At 49.4% G+C, this 24,550-nt stretch overlaps 9 protein-coding genes across 9 annotated transcripts; 4 read left to right on the top strand and 5 right to left on the bottom strand.

The window, feature by feature from the left end:
• Window positions 1-490: 490 nt before the first annotated feature.
• EJ05DRAFT_508381 (uncharacterized protein) lies at window positions 491-1,959 on the bottom strand. The gene is made up of 2 exons (XM_033748004.1): window positions 796-1,959; window positions 491-743 (listed from the first exon to the last, which is right to left on the bottom strand). The coding sequence occupies exons 1-2, from the start codon at window positions 1,950-1,952 to the stop codon at window positions 695-697; spliced, it is 1,206 nt and encodes a 401-aa protein (XP_033603642.1). The 5' UTR covers window positions 1,953-1,959; the 3' UTR covers window positions 491-694.
• Window positions 1,960-2,437: 478 nt separating this feature from the next.
• EJ05DRAFT_497748 (uncharacterized protein) lies at window positions 2,438-4,204 on the bottom strand (the record flags this gene model as incomplete). The annotated part of the gene is made up of 3 exons (XM_033746582.1): window positions 2,438-3,825; window positions 3,885-4,092; window positions 4,190-4,204. The coding sequence occupies 3 exons, from the start codon at window positions 4,202-4,204 to the stop codon at window positions 2,438-2,440; spliced, it is 1,611 nt and encodes a 536-aa protein (XP_033603643.1).
• A 977-nt stretch (window positions 4,205-5,181) lies between these two features.
• EJ05DRAFT_497749 (synaptobrevin) lies at window positions 5,182-5,950 on the bottom strand (the record flags this gene model as incomplete). Its single annotated transcript, XM_033746583.1, has 4 exons — window positions 5,182-5,217; window positions 5,271-5,742; window positions 5,792-5,874; window positions 5,930-5,950. 4 exons carry the CDS (start codon window positions 5,948-5,950, stop codon window positions 5,182-5,184), a joined length of 612 nt encoding a protein of 203 aa, XP_033603644.1.
• A 671-nt stretch (window positions 5,951-6,621) lies between these two features.
• Window positions 6,622-7,594, bottom strand: EJ05DRAFT_473734 (uncharacterized protein). Its single transcript, XM_033743454.1, has 2 exons — window positions 7,106-7,594; window positions 6,622-7,046 (listed from the first exon to the last, which is right to left on the bottom strand). The coding sequence occupies exons 1-2, from the start codon at window positions 7,506-7,508 to the stop codon at window positions 6,727-6,729; spliced, it is 723 nt and encodes a 240-aa protein (XP_033603645.1). The 5' UTR covers window positions 7,509-7,594; the 3' UTR covers window positions 6,622-6,726.
• A 107-nt stretch (window positions 7,595-7,701) lies between these two features.
• On the top strand, window positions 7,702-9,451 carry EJ05DRAFT_473737 (uncharacterized protein). The gene has a single exon (XM_033743455.1). It carries the CDS (start codon window positions 8,049-8,051, stop codon window positions 9,261-9,263), a length of 1,215 nt encoding a protein of 404 aa, XP_033603646.1. The 5' UTR covers window positions 7,702-8,048; the 3' UTR covers window positions 9,264-9,451.
• Window positions 9,452-10,033: 582 nt separating this feature from the next.
• EJ05DRAFT_461829 (golgi membrane protein-like protein) lies at window positions 10,034-11,658 on the top strand. Its single transcript, XM_033742662.1, has 3 exons — window positions 10,034-10,528; window positions 10,595-10,705; window positions 10,755-11,658. The coding sequence occupies exons 1-3, from the start codon at window positions 10,202-10,204 to the stop codon at window positions 11,202-11,204; spliced, it is 888 nt and encodes a 295-aa protein (XP_033603647.1). The 5' UTR covers window positions 10,034-10,201; the 3' UTR covers window positions 11,205-11,658.
• Window positions 11,659-11,803: 145 nt separating this feature from the next.
• On the top strand, window positions 11,804-13,330 carry EJ05DRAFT_473739 (uncharacterized protein). The gene is made up of 2 exons (XM_033743456.1): window positions 11,804-11,989; window positions 12,047-13,330. Exons 1-2 carry the CDS (start codon window positions 11,906-11,908, stop codon window positions 12,974-12,976), a joined length of 1,014 nt encoding a protein of 337 aa, XP_033603648.1. The 5' UTR covers window positions 11,804-11,905; the 3' UTR covers window positions 12,977-13,330.
• Window positions 13,331-13,541: 211 nt separating this feature from the next.
• Window positions 13,542-16,890, bottom strand: EJ05DRAFT_497754 (uncharacterized protein; the record flags this gene model as incomplete). Its single annotated transcript, XM_033746584.1, has 2 exons — window positions 13,542-16,407; window positions 16,457-16,890. The coding sequence occupies 2 exons, from the start codon at window positions 16,888-16,890 to the stop codon at window positions 13,542-13,544; spliced, it is 3,300 nt and encodes a 1,099-aa protein (XP_033603649.1).
• An 815-nt stretch (window positions 16,891-17,705) lies between these two features.
• EJ05DRAFT_508389 (Sec63-domain-containing protein) lies at window positions 17,706-24,250 on the top strand. The gene is made up of 4 exons (XM_033748005.1): window positions 17,706-18,233; window positions 18,290-18,624; window positions 18,676-18,876; window positions 18,929-24,250. The coding sequence occupies exons 1-4, from the start codon at window positions 17,837-17,839 to the stop codon at window positions 23,966-23,968; spliced, it is 5,973 nt and encodes a 1,990-aa protein (XP_033603650.1). The 5' UTR covers window positions 17,706-17,836; the 3' UTR covers window positions 23,969-24,250.
• Window positions 24,251-24,550: the final 300 nt, after the last annotated feature.

The following is a 24,550-nucleotide window of genomic DNA, read 5'->3' on the forward strand; positions in this document are numbered from 1 at the left end:
GAAACACACTATTGCATGCATGAAATTCAGTCGACGTCGAATCATATTAATAGGTATTGCAGAATACAGGGAGCGCCCTAGAATAAGGTAGGGCACTTGTCAACGACAGATCCCAGCGTGCGAATGTCTCACGGCGTCATTTGCAACACGGTTGGTGTTTCATCTTCAGCGCCACCACCAACCACTACGCCCTGTCATGCATGTGCCAATCTCCCGTCCCGAAATGCAGCCGTTCCTATATGATGATGATGACAATGGTGTATCTGCCGGATAACAGCGGGAGGGCTGCACAGGGCTGTGGAGAGAGACTACAGAAGCATGTATGTCGGCGTGAGATGGTTTGATGGGAAAACAGTAAAGAAGAAAATTGGAATGGATATATATGCTATCTATAGAACGACGGCCCCACATGGGCCAATCAGCCGCCTACCACGTGACCGCATTTCCGTTGTGGCGGCGCATTGACTATATCAGAATTTCAGAAACAGCCACAGTCCTCTCTGTTATTTCCCAAAAGCGACAACAGTACACAATACACTTTGTTGCTTGCTTTCCATCTTAATCCATCTGGATCTTAAACTTCCATGCCACGTCAGATCATCACGGCCCACAGTTGACGAGCCGAACCGTCTTTCTCCAAACGTCGCACACAGCATACTTCGGTTTCGAAACTCCACTTGGTGTCCACCAGAACTCATGCATTAGCTTCCTGTGCCTTGCCTCCGGCACACTCGATAGTGCGGCTGGGGCGTCAGTACATGAGCACCATAGAAGGGGGATTGCCCTACTCTTTACAGGCGGTAGCAGATATTATGCGCAATTGAAGGCAAACGAGCGCGTAGCTCAGCTCCTCGGAGGCGTAACAGACCATGACAGCCAGAACAAGGACCTTGCTCCTGGTCTATGTGGCAGAAACATATCTGCCCCATTTTCCCCTTGACTCCTCCTTTATCCGTTGCGTAGGCATGGCTGATATCGATACAACCGAGGTGTAGAAGCTTTGATGTTGTCTCGAAGATCAGGTCCCATTGATCACGTTCGAGCCAGCCTTTCACACGGATGTAGCGCAAATCAGGATGCGACATGAGTCTCACTGCTACATCCAAGTTTGCCGCAAAGTATTCTGGCGGAAAACACATCCCGAGGCGAAACAATCCTTTCGGTGCGTTTTGCGTTCCCAGCACTTCATACAACTGCTGTCTTGATGTAAGATTCTCCATGTTTCTATTACCAATGTCGAGTTCTTTCAGGTTTCTTGCGTTCATAATAAGGTCTAGGCCCACTCTGACCCCTTCTCTAAAGAAACCCCATCCGAGTACGAGAGTTGTCAGATATTTGCCCCACGTATGGAGGAACGTTGGCGACCTGTACAGAGACAAGTGTAAATGATGCGTCACCAACTTGCAACTTCGGACCCCCTCTTCCAGATCAACATGTGTGAAAGGAACACCATTGAGCGCAACCATTCCCAAGACAACAGCCCATTGATCTGTGCACGTGAAGCATCGCTCGGATATAGCTGCTTTGGTATCGTAATGACTGAGTCGATCGACCTTTTTGCAATTCACCAGGCGTTCCTTGATAAGCGAGAAGAGATCTGTAAACCGAGTAGAGGTCAGGTCGAGCCGTCCAGACGAGTCGCGGGCCCAGATCAATCGACTGGCCTCGTTCTCAACCCGGCTCCCATGGGTTAGTAGAAGCCTCTGGACAGAGAAGCGCAGCTTTTCATGGTGTGCAACACGACAAAGACGGTCAGTTTTCTTGGTCGAGAAGTCTAGCTGGAAAGTACCAAAATACCGCTGGCCAAACGCGTCCCAAGAAGCATCGTGCAGGGCAGAGCAGGTAAGTCGTACATTCTTAATGTCCTTTTTCGAATCGTTCTTCCCATCGTCTAGGAGACTCATCGTATGGATAAGTAACTCCAGTGGAAAGTGCAACAATAAAGTGGGCATCTTGAGGTGATTGGTGCGAGAAGTTGAAGAGGCAGTATTAAGGAAAGAGGAAGACCAGAAGAGCTCAAGAAATAAAGGAACACCTGCCTGGCCGGAGGTGGGAGGTCTTTATGATGGTTTCACCAATGAGAACACCATTGAGCGCGTCCGACTGATTGTGTGCGCCTCATGTTTTGGGAGGTGAACATGCGGCAGCCGAACAGGCTACAGTGGAGGAAAATTGTTGACATGATTCACTACGGTCATGCATGTACTATTACCATCCGACCGTGTAACAGGCCTTTCCCGCGTCCACTAGGGCTTTCGAAGCATTAACTGAACACTCTGGCCGTCGATAAACAATTGTGTCGCTAAAACATTACACAGTATACACACAAAGAACGTTGAAATAATGGGTATACCCGCCGGCCATCAAAATAAACCCGTACGCCTGCCTGCTCATGAATCATCGCCATATCACAACATCACAATCTGATCTGCTTAGCTTAGCTCCCCTCCTTCTCCTGCAGCGCAAACGGAATATTGATATCGAAATCCTCACTCGGCCCGGCCACCCTGTTAAACACGCACCTCGCAATCTCCTGCACGTCCTTGGACATACTGGCCGAATGCTCCAGATATATATGATTCATCAGCGTCTCGGCATTCCCAAAGATAGGGGTCCCACGACTCGCCACACTGCACAGAATGCACCCGTAATTACACCTCTCGCTATCGCCAGTGCCATCCGCCGCCGGCCCGGTCTTCTTGGCATGGCTCTTCGCGAGGAAAGCCCATTTATAGCGAATCCCGCACCCGGACACGTGGACGTTAGGGTCGATGACAATGTGGGGTTTCTGGCCGAACGCTTTGCCGCTGAAGGAGCAGGAGCGGCATTGCCAGACTTTCATGCTACCGTACATGCCCGAGGGCAGTGTGACGAGCGAGATGCCTTTGCTGAACTCTTCGCGGCAGCTCCACGCGCCTTTGCAGAAGCCCCAGTAATTGTTGCTTTTGGAAGGCCGGCCGAGCATCGATTTTGGGTTGCCGGGCATCATGATTGTGTCTGTCTTGCGCGAAAAGAGGAAGGAACGATCAGGATTGCTGTACGAGGACTTTCTGTTTTGTGCCGCTGGGTTGGTGCGCTCGTAGCCTGGGTGGAAGCCTGAGAATGGGCTGTCTGGTGTGATAGGGGAGGATCCAATGTAAGGCGATGCGTCTGGCTGGGGAGAACTGTTGGCAGCCAGTTCATATGCTCCGATAGATGGGACAGAGCTTGTGCGGTTACTGCCCGAATAAGAATGGACGCTCTTCGTAGAATTGGAATCTTGACGCATAACACTGTCGTGTCTTGGAGCTTGTGAAGCACAAGTCGGAGTAGACATGGTAATGTGGAAGGCGTTAAAGTCAGGTATAAGATCGTTGCCACCATCGCGGGTCGCAATATGTCGAGAAAGCCAGTCGAAGTTTGGAAGAAGTTCGATGCGGCTGCTTTCCATAGGTCTCCTCGATGATGGTCGCCGTGCTACCGATAACAGTTTACCTAGCCCGTGCTGTGGTTCGTGATCGATCGCGGGGAGCGTCACCGCAGAGGGGACAAAATCAGCTGCCATGGTATTGGCCGTCATGAAAGTCCGGACGGAGTCCATGGATGTTCTTCCCTCCAGGTCAACGGTAGGAGGCCGTAGCGATTGCTCTAGCGGTAAACTCATGTAGATTCGTTGCTTGAGCTCATCCAACGCCGTGATTGTGTCACGACGGTTCATGATGGAAGTCTCATTGAGCAAAGTGAGGTCAAGGACTGCATTTTCGTACTGTATCGCAATCTGGAGGCTTCTTATGATTTCAGCTTGCATCATGACCGCTATGTGGAGCAGCCGATCGCGAGCAAGAGCTGCACCAGTCAGTACGTGCGGTATACTGACGGCTAGCAGGGAGTTTGGCAATACTTACCATCGCCAGTACGGAACCTGGGACCAATCTCTCTACAGTCTGCCTGGTACCGCTGATTGACTTGAATTTCACCGCTCTGCAGTGACTCCTGCAAGGCCTTTTCCCTATACGCCTGCTCTTTCTTGCTCTTTCTCTTCTTCTTGATGAGCTTCACCAGCTCGGACCCGCCATGAAAGGCCGATATAACGGCCGAGACAGCAGCGACAACCTGATGCGACCACAGTTAGTGGCGGTGCTACTGGTACTGTCTCTCATTGGAATCCTGAACGACGCGGCACGACTGTGGCAGGGATACCTGGACATACCTCGAGACCGGACATCTCAGGAGATGCACGTCCAGCCTAGAAGGCTAGAGACGCGCGCGGTCTAGATCTAGACGAGGTGCTTTATATAAGAACAACGAACGCCTGTCAATAAGGTAGATAGATGGAACCTTCAGAACGCAGGACGGAGAATAAGAAAAGGTAAGAAGTAAAAGACAGGTCCAGGCAGCACCAAGAGCCTTATTCTAGATTCTAGGGGAACGAAGAGCTCGGCAGCTCAGCCCCGGAAGGCTTCAACGCCATCCTTGGCTATTCAAAGGAATACTGAAATACGGACCTGGTCAAGAACGCCTCGTTCACAGATTCAGTGTCGTGGAGGCCTATCAGCTAGGCGTGTTGTACGAGAGTCGGCTGTGCTGCAAGCCACAGTCTCGATGCGGGAGAGGGGCACGCGGTCTGGAGTCCCCAAGGAGACCATGACATCCTAGGAGATAGAAGTCTACAACAAAGCCGCAACTCTCGCAGACGTATGCCAAGTTACGTATGCGAAGCTTCGTTAGTATAAGCATCTCTTGTGTGAAGCGTGACAAGAGGTTGCCTGTGAAGGGTAGCCCTCAACTGCCAAGATAGTAAATCGGTGAGGCGAACTAGTGAATCAATGAATAGGTTCAGATGTTAGCAAGGGGAGTTTTGGCTTACTCGCATGCGACATGCTCTGGGGTCAGTAGGCAAGCCTGGCATGAGAAGTTCCTCCAGTCATTTGACTTCCCGTGCAGAAGCTGACAATATCAAGGATGACATGGACTGGCGCCAGGGATGCAGAATAATTATCAAGAACGAAGGTTAAGTAGTCTAGTCGTCATTTCATGCTTCAAGGACTCTATCTAGTGTAGGTCCGGAATACGTTTTGTGTGGTATGTAGGGGTTGGTATAGACAGTTACCGAAACGCCGCCAACAAGGCCTGTGGTAGGATGCAATAAGAAATCAAGATGCCCAGAAACACAATTCCAGGATTGAAGCACTCGAGCTTCCCTTACATAACCACACAGCAAGAGTTCTGCTTCTTCGCCTGGCAATGGATTAGCTTTATAATCACGTTTGTTAGGCAAGTAGTCGGCATACCCCTTTGTAGAATTGCCTGCTCGAGTAGCTCAGGTCGTTACTTTGGTCAACCAACTTGTCTAAATTCTGTCCACGTTGAAGGACACTCTCGATGGTCTTGTGCAGCACAATCTTCGTCTCATCCAACTCCCTCTGTATCTTCATAATATTGTCTGCTTGCTCTGGATCCTGGTATTTCCTTATGTATTCGTCGAGTTCCGGGAATCTGTACGTCCCAACAGGGACACTGTCTTGTGTAAGTGTGGCAAAAGTCGCTCGCGGGTGTTTCGTGAGAAATTCATCGGTAATCTTGGAAAGGAGTTGATGTGCGACCAGACTAGGGTATTGCGAGTCCGAAATTATGATTCCTGCAATACCCTCAGAGCGACCATATGCGTGGAAGACATATTGTTCTTGTTCGGCGTCGTGACGTTGCCCTGGCTTGATTCCCTCAGCTACGCCTTTGCTGAAGACCGTCATGAATTCTCCGACACTGTCGCAGGTCAGTAAAACCCATTGATGGAAGTCGTCTAGTGGCTTACGCATTCTTTTGTAAGAATCCATAGCTGCTCAAGTCCTTGACTGCGCAAAGCTCAACTATCGGCTTGGCGTCGTTCTTGAGAATCTGGTAAAGGCGTTTAGTCAGGCTGCTTCTGAAGCTTCTCAGGCCGGCAACGTACGCCCATATAATAGATCTTCATGATTGCGTATGGTCGCAGCAAAGTCTCAGGCTCGGATTGTATTCGATGAGGGACGACGTATTTGGTGAGGGCTTGTAGGGTGCGAGGGAGATGTAGATACGTGACGGATCAGACGAACATTGAATTCATGTCAGGTGCAGCTACGTAGCACTGACCTTCGGGAGGGTCGGGAGACCGAGGCTGACGCTGACCTAATCCATTCATTGGCTTAAGTTCAATGAGATTGGCTTGGCGAAGTCTAAGATTTACATCTTTGACCATTTAATCTTGACATGTTCCAGCCTTGTATCTGCTCATCTCAGGAGATCGTCTGTCATATCTTGGAGAAGTCACAGAATCACTCGCGCTTTGATGATGTGAATAATTCAATTCATCAACCGATCAATTATCCTGCTCATCGCCTATGCAACAATGTGTTTGGCTTATGCCCAGAGTCACCCTCTAGAACATCGCCCCAAGCAAATAGTATATCACACATGCCCTCCCCACGTGATCTTCAAGATAGTTGGCAGATCTACGATTGCCATGCCGGATCTGCGTCAGTTCATTCCAGCGGCAGGACTAATTAGACTCCTGTGGAAAGATGCTTGAAACCTCTTCCGGGTTTGTGTACTTTCATCTGATGGGTCTCGATCGAAGAAACATGGGCGTCAAGGATGAAAGGCAAAGGCGTTTGATGCTACACGATTCCGGGAATCCGGCAACCTGGCCGAGCGAGATTCCTGATCATGAATCCGAAGCTCATCGCCACCGATCCGTGGTACAGTACATAAGAATTATATTCTGAGTATATTTCTGTACATAGACTGCGTCTCCTCACCAATCTCCTGGATCTCTCGTCTCGACATGAAGCCTTCCTTGTCATCATCATCGAGATCTCCTGCGACGGACCGGACATTTGCCTCATAGTTCTCGAACAAGAATTGGATATCTCGAACATCCCGAAGCTCCTCTCGGCCGTTACAATGCCAAAGCTTCGTCTTCAGCATATAAAAGATGTCGAGAGCGTAAAATGTGTATTCGTAGCCTTCAACGGTTCTGTGAAGGCTCTCGATATGATCCGGAAGTCGACTCGCACGGGGGGTCCCCTTACTAGCTTCACGGAATCAATATCTCTCGTGTCTTCATGACTTCATATAGAGATAAACAACATACAGGGGAACACCAGATCAACCTCAACCATGACCGACTCTGTACACCCAAGATCGCGCTCCGCGGGACCAGTCTTGACGAAAATCTTGAGTACACCAGAAACCATCCGGGTATTAGGTATGCGCAGTCTGGAGCATTGCTCAACGATGTGCCGAACTTTTAAAGGGGTACTGTTCACGATCATGTCAATGTCGTTTGTAACGCGGCGTGAGCCGCGGCAAAGCATTGCAAAACCTCCCATTACAACACATTTGATATTATTGGCATCAAACATCTGTTGAATGAACGCTGCTGCTACGAACAAGTTTGCGATGGGCTGGCCTTGAGGATGCTTCAGACGCTCGTCGCCAGCGTCGTAGTCTGCCGGATCATATGTTTCAGCTTGGATGATGAGTTCGTCGCGCATTCTGATGGAACAGAGTGGAAGATGTATATCACGGGTTTTGGTGGCTCAGGTAGGTCGAAGACAAAGTCTTGTATGTTCATTGTGGTGGTTCGTTTGCGGTTGTGCTGATGCGCGTGCCACAAACTTCTAGGCAGCAGCATTTGGGATACAGTCTCGCCATGCCACTTGATGCTCTCGTTCAGGGGTTGGCTTAGTGTTGCTTGACATATGTTGGGTGATTCAATAACTAATCAATACGGTAGACGTATTTAGTCGTAAGGAAAGAACGTTGGCACAGCGAAGAGGAGGATGTCAACCAATTCACCTGGACATCGGCCCACGCTTTGATTTATTCCTATTTCAGCTAGCCCTACTTCCACATGAGGAATGCACATTCTCATGCATTTCATTGTTATCACGTTTTTAACGCCTCTTTTGATGTTAAATTCTCTATTGCAATCCAGGCTGCAAAGACCATCCAAATATTATCTGTTAACCACTGGCTGTTGCATTCATATCAAGTCACACGATACCTCAACACGTCCGCTTCAACTTTCGAACATGGCTCATCAATCTTATTTACCAACAACGCTCCTGGATTTACTATCGAATTCGCTAGTTTTGCGCAATACTACTCCACATCTACCTCTCGCGTCGACGTTCGCCCTTTCGGCTACTTGCAAAGCATTCAGAAACCTTTTGATCGATACGCAGACTCCTGACGCATTTCGATACGTGGATCTGTCACAAGTCAAGAGCGCCGACATCAAGGTTGACAAAACGAGTCATATTTACTCTGGGTACTGCAACTGGAAGACCCTGAAAAGGGACGAGACGCTGACCGAGGATGAATTTTACGGCGGTCCATTGTCAAGAGTGTTCTCGAAGATGTCAGGGAGTATTCTTCTCAAGAATGTACAGACGCTGATTCTGGACGGCTTGTGGGTTCCAGATGATATAGTCCGAGACATCATCTGTAAGGATCGGTTCAACGTTCGCGTACTCTCCATTCGAAGTGCAAAACACCTCGATCAGCAGAAATTAAGGCAAGTCCTCAACGACGCCGTTCGGCCTGTTCGAGCTAAAGGTACTCCTCGGCTAAGGCTACTGTACCTATTTGGACCAAAAGACAGTGCGCTTCGCTCACAAGCCAAACTTGCAGGCTATCAAGTCTCCAGGGGAATCCGCGGCCCCCAGGGAGGTGCTGAGTGGAAGAAGAAGTCCACGACGGCACTTGGATCATCCTTACCTGAGAAATGGTATGCACCAACAGGTCGTATGTTCGACAAGAATATGGGCAAAGACTGGGCTGGTACGCTCAAAGCCTGCGAAGGGATCATTGCATTTGATGCAGTGCTTTGTCGAGGACCCGGTCATCAACCAGATTACATATCATCTTACGCGGGAGACTGTGTTCTAGCACCAGCAGTTGCAAACATAGCCCTCGGGCACTCTGGCTGTGTTGCTTGCTCCTCAAGTCCTGAAGGTGCTGCGGTTTTTGGGCAACTACCAAGTCATTGCTTCCCTCTCCTTAGCCCACCACCACGGCTCTCAACAACTGTTCACGCGGCACAACGACCACACAATTCTGGTGAACCAGCGAAATTTATCGCACGTTGCGAGGACTGTCTCACGCATAGGTGGTGTGAGCAGTGCAATCAGTGGTGGGATGAGCGCTGTTATCCCGTCAGCAAGCTTGCTACGAAGGACGCGATGGGAGATCTCAAGGTAATTCTAGACCGCTACCTGGATTGTCTTGAAGTCGTACCACAGTGAAGATGTCCATGTACAAGTTTTCCACTCGGCTTCATGTCGTGGTAGTCTTCTGGGCGGAGTAAATGTTTTGACATTAAATAAGTGTCAGGTACCTCTTTATATTTTGGGAATGCAATATCCTGAACTGAACGATACTGACAGACTCAATTATAGCCGAAGCCACTTGTCAAGCTAGAATGCCTGAGGTGCGGTCCAGTGGTAATATCATATCGTCCTAAGTCCATTAGGACTGTTTACTGAATTTTCGCAGTGCGGCGATTGTAAAGACCGCTATACAAGAGTGTGCCGTCGATGTCGAAATAAACACTGCATCGTGCACAAGAGCAGTCCGTCGGAGAGTTTGGTATGCTTTATTCCTTCACGTATCGATGATGTTTTGCCGTCGTTTAGAGCTGACAGTACTTAACGGTAGTGCTATTGCTGCCATCGCCGTCGCATCGTGGAGTTCCAGAGCTATACCCATTGATCATGTTCTAGCTTCCGGACAGCAAGATGCGTGCTTTTTGTAGGGGCAGAGCTCAGAACAACATTATGTATACTTTCCAAGCTATCTAATAGGTGCATGCTCTTGTGGACATGGTAGATCCGTCTGGTGAAAGTGCTGAACATAGAACCTTGGGATGGATGGCCATCATCAAACACTGGAAGTTTTCTTGCCGCGTAGCGAGTCCTGACATGGGAGATCTGCCTGAGGCTGACATTACCGTATGCTTAGTCATCTCATTTTTGGTTGATGTCCACGGTGTTCCAAGAATCAGAAAGCAGCTGCCTGGAACACCAAGCTCTGTACTTCCTATTCCTACACAAACTAATGACCTGAATCCCATACGCACACGCCGGCACAACTCACCCACTTTCAGATCTCACCTATAACTCTCTCGCCCTACAAGCTCTACCTCTCGGCGTCCAATTGACACCTACCCCCAACATAGGCCAGAATGGCCAGCTACGGCTACCCTCAACAACCTGCTCAAGGCGGCTACGGCGCGCAAAACCTCCAGTTCTACCCCTCATCCTACGGCACACAGCCAGTATCAGGCCACTCTACACCCTTCCAGGCATACAATGGAGGCGCACAGTCGCAAGCATTTGGCGGCGCGGGCTTCGGAAGTGGATTTGGAGGACAACCTGGTGTGAGCGGGCGGATGGGCGAACAAGGTGGATTACGAACGGGCTGGCTGGCGGCGTTTGGGACAGAGGGGTATGATGGCGAGCCGCCGCTACTGGAGGAGTTGGGCGTAAACTTTGGCCATATCAAGACCAAGGTCAGTGGGAATTCACCCAAGAGCATCCGAGAGCATAGTAAGGCATATGGACTGACGATTCAGTAGACACTGGTAGTGTTGAATCCGTTCGGGAGAATAGATCAGCATATCATGGATGATTCGGATCTCGCTGGACCGATACTGTCGTTTTTGCTGTTCGGCACATTCTTGTTACTGGTGAGCTATGTCCTTGGACGGCATTGTGGCTCCGCTAATGTGTGTACAGTCTGGTAAAGTGCACTTTGGCTATATCTACGGACTTGCGCTCCTCGGTAGCATTTCCCTCCATGCAGTACTCTCTCTTATGTCGCCTCCTCTCTCAGCCGCGGAAGAGGCTAGCGCACAAGGACATCATCACTCGTCATCACACTTTCAGTCCACGCTGACATTTCCTCGATCGGCATCTGTATTGGGATACTGCCTTCTACCGCTCGTAATAATATCTCTGATCGGCATTGCGATTCCAATGGATGGCATGTTTGGTTATATCTTGACGAGTCTGGCAATTGCGTGGTCCACGTATAGTTCCAGCGCCATGTTTTGCGCTGTCGGAAGGATGAGTGGTATGAGGGGATTAGTGGCATATCCGTTGGCATTATTCTACGTTGGGTTTGGGATCATGAGTATCTTTAGCTCAAGAGGGACGGGCCCAATCTCTGCGGCTTCGAGTAGCTGAGTGACGTGGATGGTCCTGCAATATCAATCACCACCTCAAAGAAGATGTCTTCTATGCTCATATACACACTACATACGGGCAGAATTGGCCCGAGGTCTGAGGGGCGTATCGATTCTGGATACTCGTGCTGCATGGGAAGACTAATGGCTTTGCATAGTCGTCCAAAGAGAATCCTGTGGGTTGGTGAGTACAGTATGGTTCAAATTCGTCCACCTTTTGGCCACTCTCATGGGTATGACGGGCCTCGAAGATCTAGTAGCTATAGTGTCATACTGGATTCAGTCTTCATGCGCGACCACCATGGGCTGGAAGGATATTGACAGTGTTTGCCGCATTGTTAGTGTTGACTGATGACGAGTTTCCAACGACGAAAAGCGAAAAATGTAGACAACAGTCTTACAAGAATGAATATGAACGATGGTATTAGGGTGCCTCATAATAAGAACCATGCGCTTTAGCTTCATCGTTCAGTGAACAGGTATTACACTATTACACTAGATCAATGACGGAATTTATCGGAGCAAGTCGCTGCCAAGACAGGGTCCATGGATTCATCTGCCAAAAAGTTGTCACGCTCGGACCACTCTTCATCTTTACGACAGCCTTGTTCGCCTCGTCGCGAATCTTCATTGTATCTCATCTTCTTCCATATACAGTTCTAATTACTGCCAAAAATCATCTGATTCAAGCATTCTATCACCATGGGCTGGTTCTGGGCAGATACAACCCCTACGGCATCTCGCATTCCGCCTCATCCCATGCCCTCCTCCGACGCCTCTCCTCCTGTATGTCCACTGTAGAACCACTGTAGAACAACTCATAACAGTTCTGACTCCTCATAGCCCGGCTGTCCAATGCATAATCCCTCTAATCCTTCACCTCCTTCAACTGTATCATCAACTACACCGTCCAGCGCATGCCCCTATACACCACCCGACAAAACGCTCTCCGCAATAACTCCCGCCACCCAAACACCACCTCCCCCTGAATCCTCGCAACCTCGCTCGACCCTCTCCAAACTAAATCCCCTCAACTACATGTTCTCCGATCTGTCCCAGTCTCGCGCGCCCAATCAAACCACCGCCCTCCCCACCTCCCGCGAAGCCTCCACCATCCCGCGCGGCGACGGCAGCGGAACATGGGAATACCCCTCCCCCCAACAAATGTACAACGCCATGCTGCGCAAAGGCTACACGGACACTCCATCAGACGCCGTCGAATCCATGGTCGCCGTGCACAACTTCCTCAACGAGGGCGCCTGGGGCGAGATCATCGAATGGGAGCGGCGCTTCGGGCGCGGGCTCGCGCACGGCTGGCGCGCATGTGCGCGCGGCGAAGACGGCAGCGTACATGGCGCGATGCTGGGCACGGGGGAGTGGGAGGACAAGAGCGTCCCGGAGCCGCGGCTGGTGCGGTTCATGGGCCGGCCGTCGGAGCGCACGCCGAAAGCCAGTCTGATCCAGGCGCTGGGGTGGGCGTGGCCGAGTCGGTTTGCGAGCGAGGCGCCGTTTGATCGGCATGATTGGTTTGTGCGGAGGTGTGATGAGGAGGGCAGGTGTCGCGAGGTGAGGTATGTGATTGATTACTATGAGGGGGCTGAGGACGAAGAGACGGGCATGCCGGTGTTCCATCTGGACGTGCGGCCGGCGGTGGATGGGCCGACGCAAGCGTGTGAGAGGTTGATGCGGTGGGGTGGCGATATATGGTGGAGGGCGAGCGGTGGGGTAACGAGGGAGTTACAGAAGGCCCAGGAGGCGAAGGCAAAGTCGTAAACGCATTCGTCAGGTGGACTGTATGATATATAGGGATGGGAATGGTGTGTTCCTGTCATGGATTACGGCTTTTTTACTCTGATGGGAACCGGTAATGTGTATCACGATATGCGGGCGCTTTGACTCATCATAGTTTACTCTTATTTCTTGTAGATTCTTCTCCTACATACCTTAGTATAACGAACCCGGTCTACACTCTCGATCACTACGCTCCAGTATCTTCGGAAGGGCGATCGTACTTGTGCTCATGCCGCTGCACGCATTCAACGTACAACGTGTCAATTCACGCACAGTCACCGCAGTCCGCGTAGGAGAGTCATCAGATTCATTCACTAAAGAAAATACATATGGAACTATCCAATATAAAAGAGAGTCGTGCAAATTTCAAAGCTCATACTTTCAAAACTCATACTTCCAAAGCAAAAGGAAAACATCATAACGATACGTGCCCAGAAACCCCGACCTGCGCAGTTAGAGCATCAGACCGACTCTGCCTACATGGCGTCGCTACCTGAACCAGGACAAGGGATTCCACGAGAATTCAGGTGGCTCGGGTCCGGTATGCTCAAGGCTGTCTTTCGGGCAAGTGTGCCTGAGGGGATGATTGCGTTCGTGTGATCCATGAGTGATTGGCGTCGTTGTTGGTGTGCGCTTGCGTGTTGGTTCGGGGTTCGTTGTCGGTGTTTGTGTTTTGATCTTTGTCTGTACTTGCTTTGTCGTCGATGGTTCCTTTGTCGTCGATGCCTCCTTTGTCATCGATCTGCTCAATGCCTGTCGCGTCGGTGTTCTCGGACACTTGCCTGGCTTGCAGCTCCTCGGCATCTAACTGCTTGACTAGGTCTATGAGCGACTGAGCTTCGGCTGGAGAGTAGATTCTTTTTATGACATCGATGACCTGGGCGTCGACCAACCATCTTGGGAAGACTCCCATGTCTTGGGCTCCATGGTATATCACCCCACGGTGAGCGCCTCGAAGAAGGAATTCTCGAGTTGCCGGGTAGCTACGACGATCATCGTCTTCATCTTGATAATATGTGGCTATCTCGCCCAAATATGCCTCCCAAAACGTAGGCAGGAACTTCCCTGAGCTTGTACATTGTTGACGAATCCATGGGGTGAGTAGACAGTTCGCGGGTACGCCACGATCTAGAAACCAAAGAACAGACCGACTTATAGGTACGGAAGGATTGTTTGGCGATGAACTTCCCATGCGCATCCGACGTGCTGAGCACCCTCGGTAGTATTTGGAGGGCATATGCCAAGTATTGAAGAACTCGTCGCACAAGCGAATGAGGTCTTGCTTGCTGATTTTAGCACACTTTTCCTCTACATACCAAGCCAAGTCGTCAAAACGAAAACGGAAACGAGAACCCTTGATGAATGACGACCAACAATAAGGGATCCCCTTCCCGTCGTTCGTGAAGAATTCTGAACCTGCATTCATGGGGGTTTCAGGTTCAGAGTAGTTACCATCGCCGGGCAACAACTGGTCCCAATGGCCATGCAACGAACCGTACATCTCCTCCAAATTTCGAAATCGCGCCCAGTCCTTATTTAACCTCCAATTGTCTTCGTTGGTGTAGCTGAAACAGAGGTAAGGGTAGGCCACTGAATAGACGCTCTCGCGGTGCATAAGTACAGAACACAGTTGGTCAAGCAATGACCCTTGCACCTGCCGATCAGCCATCCGAGCGACGATACCCAATATCATATATGCTATATTGACATCCATATTGATGTGGAAATCTTTGCGATCCACAATGTAACCGAATTGATTCGACGGACCAGATGCACAAAAATGTGTACTAGTCATTTTCAGGCTCAAGAAGCATCCATTCATGATTACGGCATCGAAGTCGATTTCTTCGCACGAGCGTCCTAACTTTTCTTCCAATGCGACTTTAGTGACAGGAGATCGCAAAAATTCAGAAGCGGATCGGTGTATAAGGTCGACCGAGGGGTTATTGTGCTCATAGTCCCAATCACCGAATACCTGCAGAAGATCTGGGCACCGTGCTTGGAGTTTTGCTGATTCCGATCGAATCAGTGCAACTTCTTGAATTTCTGTGAGAAGAATGATTGGAGCTTTTACACCTAATGTGAGATCAGGTCGGGGTCCGTAGATTGGCTTAAAGACCCAGAGCGGTAAACACAGCTCGTCCCTTATTTCCTCCCAGTATGTTATAATGCGTAGTATCCGTATAAGGTCCTGCTGGTAGAAGTCTTCAGTCGTCTCTATCATACGCATAAAATACGCATGCAGCTTCGTTGGCATCGTGTCAAGTCTTGCTTGTATCGTCGCTAGGGCATCACCATTGATCAAACTTCTGCAAATGCTTTTGGTCACCAGAACGACCCACAGAAATACGCCTTCTGACTTGTAGGCAATCTGAGATTTTATATGTTCGATCACTTTATCGTCTGCCAAGAATTTTCTGTAGGAGTCCTGACACAATTCCAGCTCCACATAACGGCGAATATCGTTCAGGTTCAGCTCATGCATTTTCAAGTGTCTTGAACGGTGTCCAAAAGCATTTGTGAAAACATTCCATGGCCTGCTTGAGACACACAATTTGAAGGTTTGGATAGAGCTGAGCTGTTCCACTATTGTTTTGATCCTGTAGGCACTGTCTGTTGCATGATCGCCTTTATGCGTAGCTTCCTCGAGACCAGGTTCTACCGAGTCTTCATACTCATCAAGTCCATCAATGAATAAGCAAAAACGAGTTTTAATATCGGGGGTATCGAGTCTATGGAGACAACCCAATAAATCAGGTGTCGTCCACGGATGTCGAATTACAAGTCCGGGGTCTAAGCTTGAGATGTTGGACGGAAGTATTCTTTCGAGTAGGTCTGGGCTTTGTCGCACGATTTCGAAGAGCATACAGCGAAGCAGGCTCACCAGAGATTTTTGATTCGACGTGCCAATAGCCCAGAAGTAGAACCCGGCCGTAACCAATTGTGCATCTCCTGCCCAATGTCTTAGGTGTTCGGTCGTGGTTTCACTGTGCTGCAGAAATTTGACCAGTGTCGACTTTCCGGATCCAGGGGTGCCAGTAATCCAGAAAATCCCTTCTTCCTCTCTTAACCACTTCACAAAATGTTCTTGAGACTTGAAAATCCAGTCCAGTGTATCGTCGTGAGGGCGTTCTATATTTGCCAGTCTAGTCCTCATAGCAGCAAACTGAAGTGATTGCAAGACAGCAACCAGCATACTGATATGCTCACTTGATTTCTTCCAGTGCCGAAGGGTGGTAGAAATTTCCTTTACCGATGAATGTAATTCTGTCTTCAGAGTCTCTGCCACCGATTCAGCTGACGCGTTGATAATATCCTGTAACTTCTGAAAGCTTTCCCCTTGACTCAGTTTAAGCCGTTGGTACTGTTGAAAGACTTCGGAAGTCGCCACAGAGGCATCGCTTTGAAACTTCCTGTACCCAGTAAATTATCGGAACTCATCTCGACGACCGAAAAACATACCTGATATCTATCAGGATCTGCGAGTCGAGCTCACTTCGAGCATCACTTAGCTGTTGGAGCTTTTGGTCAATCTGTGGTTTGGCTTTGTGATTGCGGATCGCTCCACGTACAACCCGAAGGCTGAACCGTCGTGCTGATTTGGGTAATCTGAGTTCTTCAATTTCCTTCTTGATATCTGCAGCCAAGATGATGCACTGGCTTGCCAGATCACATGTTCTTGTATTACTTTGTGAGTTTCGGAACTGGTCTGCACTACTTCTCAGCTCGGCCAGAGAACTGGTGAGAAACTTCATGTTTTCTTGGATAGACTCGTTTCTAGTCGTTGAACCGGACGTATTTCGTTGCAGCTCAGAGCCTGTGTCGTACAGCTTCTTTGCTATTTCCATGAATTGGAGGACGTTCCCCGCCAAGGCTACAGCTGCCAGAGCCTCCATGACTACGAAGAGTATAGTAACGCTGTGACCACGTTGAAGATCACAGCTAGGGAACACTGGCTTGGGCTAAAAGAGGCTCCTCAATGATAGTGATACAAGAATGCAAGGAGGAATGAGTCCATGGAGAGAAGGCGAGGCCACGAGCGGCGCAGCATCAAGGCTTTGAGGCTTAGGCTGCGGAAAAGGCATCGTGCAGCTCACGCGGAAGGCTGTCGTCAGTCAACAGTACCGATGAGCCCCTGCGCGCATAAATCTCTAATCCTGTCCGAGACTGGAGGGACTGACCTATTTTGCTTATCGCGTTACACAGGTCTTGCAGATCCAGAGATGGGCATATACAATCCTAATCCTTCCATACAAGCTCAATCTGGGCCAAAATTGAGATAGAGAATACAAGCTCAATCTGCGCCTCAGAATGATTGCCAAGATGGTACAATCCCAATCCAATTGGTCAGATTGCTGCTTATGTTGAATTTAAATAAAGTGTTGAAGTGGGGTATATTTCTATAGCCTTACTGGTCAGATCATGCGCAAGGTTCGTCGACAGGACGAATTGCCAAATGATTGAGTGAGCCTACTCGGTCAGGGACCGGTCATGTTGACCCTTTGAACCACTTGATAGTAGGACCTTTCTCTCGGACATTCAAACGGATATCGGACATGGAACCCGTGGAATTGTAAGATGGAAGCACTTCGTGGAAGCGATGAATACATTAGTTGTCATCAGCGCTAAACCGTACTTGGCACCGTAAGGGACTAGAGCGCCAAGGATTTTCACGATGACACACCTCCATATTCATGTGCGAACCGCCGGCGTTCGACTTTGGCGTCCTTACTCCCCTTGATGATATTTGAAAGGCTGCATCAAGGCTACCGAAGAAATAGAACCCGCTCTGTCGAAGCTATAGAGTTTCCACAGGAACCATAAACGAAGCCTTATGCCGAGATGTCGCCGTCACTCGAGGACATGGAGGCCGAGTGGCACTCGCAGCTCAACGCAATGCGCAGCGCCATTGCAGACTTAGGTATTTCCAAGTTGACTGGAAGTACTGTCCCGTATGGTCATGATTTTGAATTGGACATAGATAGTACCCCTTCCGCCAGTGCGAGTGACGAAGACCTTTGGGACATCATTAGCGATGATAATGATGATGGCGAAGTGACCGACTATTCTGCTATGGCTGCAGAAAACAGCCTTTCTACTGTTTTTAGTAACTCGGGTACAATTTACAGTCGAGAGTGGCTGCGTGAGCAGTGTAGTCAAGTTGCTCGTGGCAGTGCAGGCCTGGACGGCGACACACTACAAGATCAAGTGTTTGCCGTCCTTGCCTCGGACAGCAATGGTACATTCACAGGCCTCTCAGAAACCTTTCTCCATTCTCGTGCTGACAAAGTCTAGATGAGGAGCTCCAGATGATACTTGCAGAAGTTCTTGGTTATGAACAACTTGACCTCGTTGCTGATCTCATCAAACATCGGCAAACGGTAGTCCGATCTTCTGATACCTCACCAGACAGCAGAACAACTGCCGGCAGGTTGCAAACACGACAAGAGCGTGAAGAGACTCTTCGTCGACAGGAACTGGAGCATAAAAATGCACCATTACCAGCACGATCTCATTTCGATTCACCCAAGTATCCACACGTTTACAAGACCCATGATGAAGGCAACACGTTGTCATCCTCTGGCAGAAAGTACGCCGTGCCCCAAGGAAGTCAGCGTGTTGAACATGAAGTGAGACAGGATGTTGAATGCACACCGCAATTGCAAGCTGACATTTGTTAGAAATATGAAGAATATACAATACCCGCTGCAAAGGTCGGCGTCCTTGGCATGGGCCAGAGTCTAGTCGAAGTTGCCCATATGGATGGGCTTTGCAAAAGAACTTTCAAAGGGTACAGAGCCCTCAATCGCATGCAAAGTTTAGCTTACCCAGTCGCATACAAAACAAGCGAAAACATGCTCATTTGTGCTCCAACTGGTGCCGTAAGTTTCAAAGCCTCTCCGGTGTTCCACGTTGAAACTCATTATAACACAGGGTAAAACGGATGCAGCAATGCTCACTATTCTGAATACCGTCTCAAAATATGTGGCACCCAATCCAGTCGAACACCCAGATGCTGTCGACTTTACTGTCATGACCGAGGATTTCAAGATTGTCTATGTTGCCCCTATGAAAGCCCTGGCAGCCGAAATCACAGACAAATTAGGGAAGCGCCTGTCCTGGCTTGGCATCCAGGTTCGTGAATTGACGGGTGATATGCACCTGACCAAATCAGAGATCATGCAAACACAGATCATTGTTACGACTCCCGAGAAATGGGATGTTGTCACGCGGAAGAGTACTGGAGACACGGAACTCGTACAAAAAGTTCGATTGCTCATTATCGATGAAGTCCATATGCTTCATGATGAGCGTGGAGCAGTGTTGGAATCGCTTGTTGCACGTACGGAGCGTCAGGTTGAAAGCACTCAATCCCTCATTCGAATAGTTGGACTTTCGGCAACGTTACCAAATTATGTGGATGTTGCAGACTTCCTCAAGGTGAATCGCGATGCTGGTCTCTTTTACTTCGATGCCTCGTTCCGTCCGGTACCCTTGGAACAGCACTTCATTGGAGTCAAGGGCAAAGCAGGGACAGCAAAGTCAAGAGAGAATCTGGATACTACTGCGTACGAGAAGGTAGAGGATATGCTGAGAAGGGGGCATCAGATCATGGTCTTCGTCCATTCGCGCAAAGACACTTTCAAGACCGCAAAGATGATTTATGAAAAAGCGTTAGAGGCAGCATCAGCTGATCTACTTAGTCCTATCGGCCATCCTAACTATGACAGTGCAGTGCGGGAAATGAAGTCATCGAAAGGCAAAGAATTGCGCGAACTGATACCGAAGGGCCTGGGAACACATCACGCTGGTATGCCACGCACAGACAGAAACCTGGTCGAACGTCTATTTGCCGATGGTGTCATAAAAGTGCTGTGTTGTACTGCTACTCTTGCTTGGGGAGTCAATCTGCCCGCCGCTGCCGTGGTCATCAAAGGCACAGAGCTCTATAGCTCACAAGAGGGAAAGTTTGTCGACTTGGGGATCCTTGACGTCTTACAAATTTTTGGACGTGCTGGTCGGCCGCAATTTCAAGACACGGGTATCGGTTTCATCTGTACAACACATGACAAGCTGCATCACTATCTTTCCACGGTCACGCAACAGCTACCAATCGAGTCGAGCTTCTCTAAACGAATGGTCGACAATCTGAATGCTGAGATCTCGCTTGGGACGGTTACTTCCGTAGCAGAAGCTGTCCAATGGATTGGCTACTCCTACCTCTTTGTGAGGATGCGGCGCAATCCTCATTTATACGGGATAGATTGGGCAGAGATTAGAGACGATCCTCGACTCGTTCAAAGGAGACGAAAGCTAGTTATTGACGCTGCCAGAGTCTTGCAGCAGAGTCAGATGATAATCTTCAATGAAACTACCGAAGAACTCCGAGCGAAAGACGTTGGCCGGATAGCCAGTCAATACTACGTGCAACAAAGCAGCATTGAAATTTTCAACACCATGATGAAACCTCAGGCCACAGAAGCTGACGTGTTGAAAATGATCTCCATGAGTGGAGAATTCGACAACATCCAGTCAAGGGATACGGAGGAGAGGGAACTCACACGATTGAAGGACGAAGTGATTGCCTGTGAAGTCGATGGTGGTGTCGGAACGCCTCACGGCAAGACGAACATCTTACTTCAATCTCACATCTCGAAGGCGCGACTCGAAGACTATACTTTGTCTTCGGACACTTCATATGTAGCCCAAAACGCAACACGAATTTGCAGAGCTCTTTTTATGATAGCACTCAACAGGCGATGGGGTCACCAATGCCTAGTACTGCTGTCCCTGTGCAAATCAATCGAGAGGCAGGTATGGCCTTTCGAACATCCTTTTCATCAATTCGACCTTCCACAGCCTGTGCTCAGAAATCTCGATGAGAAGAGTACTTTGACCTCGATCGAGCAGATGCGCGATATGGAGCCATCAGAGATTGGTCAACTGGTCCACAATAATAAAATGGGCGGTATCCTGACGAAACTACTCGACAACTTCCCAACTTTGAGCGTAGACCACGAGATCGCGCCACTCAATCGCGATGTACTCAGAGTCCGATTTTATATTACTCCGGACTTCCGATGGAACGATAAGCACCATGGTACTTCAGAATCATACTGGATCTGGGTCGAGAACTCGGAGACATCCGAGATCTACCATCATGAATTCTTCATCCTATCAAGAAAGAAGCTGTACGACGACCACGAATTGAACTTCACTATACCCCTAACTGATCCACTGCCGACTCAGATTTACGTCCGCGCCGTGTCTGATCGTTGGCTTGGAGCCGAGACAGTTACTCCTATCTCGTTCCAGCACCTTATCAGGCCCGATACGGAAAGTGTGTACACTGACTTGCTCAATCTTCAACCATTGCACATCTCAGCACTCAAAAATCCGCTTCTGGAGGAACTTTATGGCCAACGCTTCCAATACTTCAATCCCATGCAAACCCAGATCTTCCACTGTCTATACCATACACCGGCTAATGTATTACTTGGATCTCCGACAGGTAGTGGGAAGACTGTTGCAGCTGAACTGGCGATGTGGTGGGCCTTCCGCGAGAACCCTGGATCGAAGGTCGTATACATCGCGCCTATGAAGGCGCTTGTGCGCGAGCGAGTGAAGGATTGGGGCAAACGTCTTGCTCTTCCGATGGGTCTGAAACTCGTCGAACTTACTGGTGACAACACACCTGATACTCGTACGATTAGAGACGCCGATATTATTATTACTACGCCTGAGAAATGGGATGGTATCAGTCGTAGCTGGCAGACGAGGGGCTACGTGCAACAAGTCAGTCTTGTCATCATCGATGAGATTCATCTACTGGGTGGCGACCGTGGTCCAATTCTTGAGATCATTGTCTCTCGTATGAATTATATTGCATCTCAGAAGAAAGGCTCGGTACGCTTGCTGGGTATGTCCACTGCGTGCGCAAATGCCACAGACCTGGGCAACTGGCTTGGTGTGAAGCAAGGGTTGTTCAACTTTCGACATTCTGTACGACCGGTACCGCTTGAGATCTTCATCGACGGTTTTCCAGAACAGCGAGGCTTCTGCCCGCTGATGCAATCGATGAACAGACCGACCTTCCTCGCCATCAAGTCACACTCTCCCAACAAGCCAGTCATTGTATTTGTCGCTTCCCGACGGCAAACTCGCCTTACAGCCAAAGATCTCATCAACTTCTGTGGCATGGAAGACAATCCACGTCGCTTTGTAGGAATGTCGGAAGATGATCTTATACTCAACTTATCCCGCGTCAAAGACGACTCTCTTCGCGAAGCTCTTAGCTTCGGAATTGGCCTGCATCACGCTGGTCTCGTTGAATCTGATCGACAGCTCGCAGAAGAGCTTTTCGCAAATAATAAGATACAGATCCTCGTTGCCACGAGTACTCTGGCATGGGGTGTGAATCTGCCTGCGCATCTAGTTGTAGTCAAGGGTACACAGTTCTTTGATGCCAAGATCGAAGGGTATAAAGACATGGACTTGACAGATGTTCTCCAGATGCTTGGTCGCGCCGGTCGTCCTCAATTCGACTCATCTGGAGTTGCCCGAATCTTCACACAGGAGGCTAAGAAGCCATTCTACAAGCATTTCCTGCATACTGGATTTCCAGTAGAGTCCTCATTGCACAATGTCCTGGACAACCATCTGGGAGCAGAGATCTCGGCGAAGACTGTTGCTACAAAACAGGACGCGCTGGATTATCTGACATGGACGTTTTTCTTCCGGCGTTTGCACAAGAATCCATCGTACTATGGTCTTAAAATTTCTGCTGATGAGCACAACACCATCGCAGCCCAACAGCTTGCGAATGAGTACATGACTGAACTAGTTGACAGGTCTCTCAACGAGCTTGCCACTTCTGGGTGTATAGAGATCCACTCCGATGGTGATATCGATCCTACCCCTCTTGGTCGCATAATGAGTTATTACTATCTGTCGCACAAGACTATTCGTCATCTTAAAGACCATGCGACACGCACGGCGACTTTCGAGGACGTGTTGAAGCTGATGAGCATGGCGACCGAGTACGATGAGCTACCAGTTCGTCACAATGAAGACTTGATCAATGCTGAGCTATCCAAAAATCTTCCACTCAAGGCCGATAACATGGACTTGCCAATGTGGGATCCGCATGTAAAGGCATTCCTGCTTCTCCAGGCCTACTTCAGTCGCATTGATCTGCCTATCAGCGATTACGTTGGAGATCAGAATTCTGTACTTGACCAGAGTATCCGTATCATCCAAGCCAGCATCGACGTCCTCACCGAATTCGGGTTTAAGGAAAGCTGTGCGATGATGATGACGCTGCTGCAGTGTGTCAAGTCAGCGCGCTGGCCAACAGATCATGTTCTGTCTATCTTTCCAGGCGCAGAGCGTCTTGCAGACTCGCCTCCGAAGCAAGACGCCACCCCATCTTCGCTCGTCGCCGTGACACAGATGACACGTCACTCCATCGAGGCATTGCCATCCACACTCAATATTCCACAAAGCATCCGCCCTCGCTTCCTGAAGGCTGTATCGCATCTCCCAACACTCCATATTAGTGTTCCACCCGACTCCATCTCCTCCACCACTCTCACGCTCTCCCTGACCCGCACCAACCGCCCGACCGACACCCAACTCCGCATCTTCGCGCCACGCTACCCGAAGCCGCAATCTGAAGGCTTTTTCGTACTCATCTCGCTTGCAGGAACCGACGAAATTGTCGCATTGAAGCGCGTCGGTTGGAATGTAGCTGACCCCAGAAAAGCTGGTAAAGGAGGTCAGAGTGCGAGACCTGGCATGAAGACCATGGCAAAGCTGAGACTGCCGGAGAGCGAAGTGGCGCGGAAGATGGATGTTAGCGTTGTTAGTGATGGGTATGTGGGCATGTCTTGGAAGTTGCAGATTGATGTACCGGCAATGATCAAGACGATGGGAGTTGAGGCGCCGGCGGCGAAGAAGGAGGCTTCTTCTTGATTTGCGATGGAGTGTTTCCTGGATTACCGAATTCGTCTTCTTTAGTGGACTTGGTCTGCTCGGATGGACAGGAGGAAAGTTATATTGCTGGCATTGTAGCTTGTTATATACGATTATGAGATAATAAACTCAGATGCCTTGTCCTCGCTTTATCGGTTGCGTAAGCTCCACTTCTACAGACGACTCCTTGACGCTTTCAAAAGAACCAGCGCACGGAATATAGCTATGGTTCGTGTACGTATAGCTCAGAGCATACATGTCTTCCATTCGTTGCCCCTAGTCATGGTTCTATGCTCTGTCGTTGTATGTAAAATATGCATACACACACTGTTTTCATGTTCAGTCAGCGAGCCTCTGGAATATCGTAGATTGCCTGACTCACCTAGCCGACATGTACTAACAAAATCGACATTTCTCGTTAATCCGTGGTGCCTGGACTGTATGTTTTTGCGTGGGAGTCTTGCAGAAACCACTTTTTCCAGATGGTGTTGTCAGAGATCCACACCTATGAGGCATCTCCTGGAAAGCATGGCCGCAAACGGCCGAATAGTACACGTACCAGCCGCAGGTGCAGTATCCTGG

This window comes from Pseudovirgaria hyperparasitica, assembly GCF_010093815.1.
Source record: "Pseudovirgaria hyperparasitica strain CBS 121739 unplaced genomic scaffold EJ05scaffold_3, whole genome shotgun sequence".
NCBI lineage: Eukaryota > Fungi > Ascomycota > Dothideomycetes > Acrospermales > Acrospermaceae > Pseudovirgaria > Pseudovirgaria hyperparasitica.

Coding starts and splice junctions, on each gene's coding strand:
- EJ05DRAFT_473737 (XM_033743455.1), top strand. CDS start 8,049: ATGGCTCATCAATCTTATTTACCAACAACGCTCCTGGATTTACTATCG.
- EJ05DRAFT_473734 (XM_033743454.1), bottom strand. CDS start 7,508: ATGCGCGACGAACTCATCATCCAAGCTGAAACATATGATCCGGCAGAC. Junction 7,047..7,105: donor GGTTGATCTGGTGTTCCCCT/GTATGTTGTTTA, acceptor GATTCCGTGAAG/CTAGTAAGGGGACCCCCCGT.
- EJ05DRAFT_473739 (XM_033743456.1), top strand. CDS start 11,906: ATGGGCTGGTTCTGGGCAGATACAACCCCTACGGCATCTCGCATTCCG. Junction 11,990..12,046: donor CCTCCGACGCCTCTCCTCCT/GTATGTCCACTG, acceptor GACTCCTCATAG/CCCGGCTGTCCAATGCATAA.
- EJ05DRAFT_508389 (XM_033748005.1), top strand. CDS start 17,837: ATGTCGCCGTCACTCGAGGACATGGAGGCCGAGTGGCACTCGCAGCTC. Junction 18,234..18,289: donor CCTTGCCTCGGACAGCAATG/GTACATTCACAG, acceptor GACAAAGTCTAG/ATGAGGAGCTCCAGATGATA. Junction 18,625..18,675: donor GTCAGCGTGTTGAACATGAA/GTGAGACAGGAT, acceptor GACATTTGTTAG/AAATATGAAGAATATACAAT.
- EJ05DRAFT_508381 (XM_033748004.1), bottom strand. CDS start 1,952: ATGCCCACTTTATTGTTGCACTTTCCACTGGAGTTACTTATCCATACG. Junction 744..795: donor CATAATATCTGCTACCGCCT/GTAAAGAGTAGG, acceptor CTGACGCCCCAG/CCGCACTATCGAGTGTGCCG.
- EJ05DRAFT_461829 (XM_033742662.1), top strand. CDS start 10,202: ATGGCCAGCTACGGCTACCCTCAACAACCTGCTCAAGGCGGCTACGGC. Junction 10,529..10,594: donor TTGGCCATATCAAGACCAAG/GTCAGTGGGAAT, acceptor ACGATTCAGTAG/ACACTGGTAGTGTTGAATCC. Junction 10,706..10,754: donor TCGGCACATTCTTGTTACTG/GTGAGCTATGTC, acceptor ATGTGTGTACAG/TCTGGTAAAGTGCACTTTGG.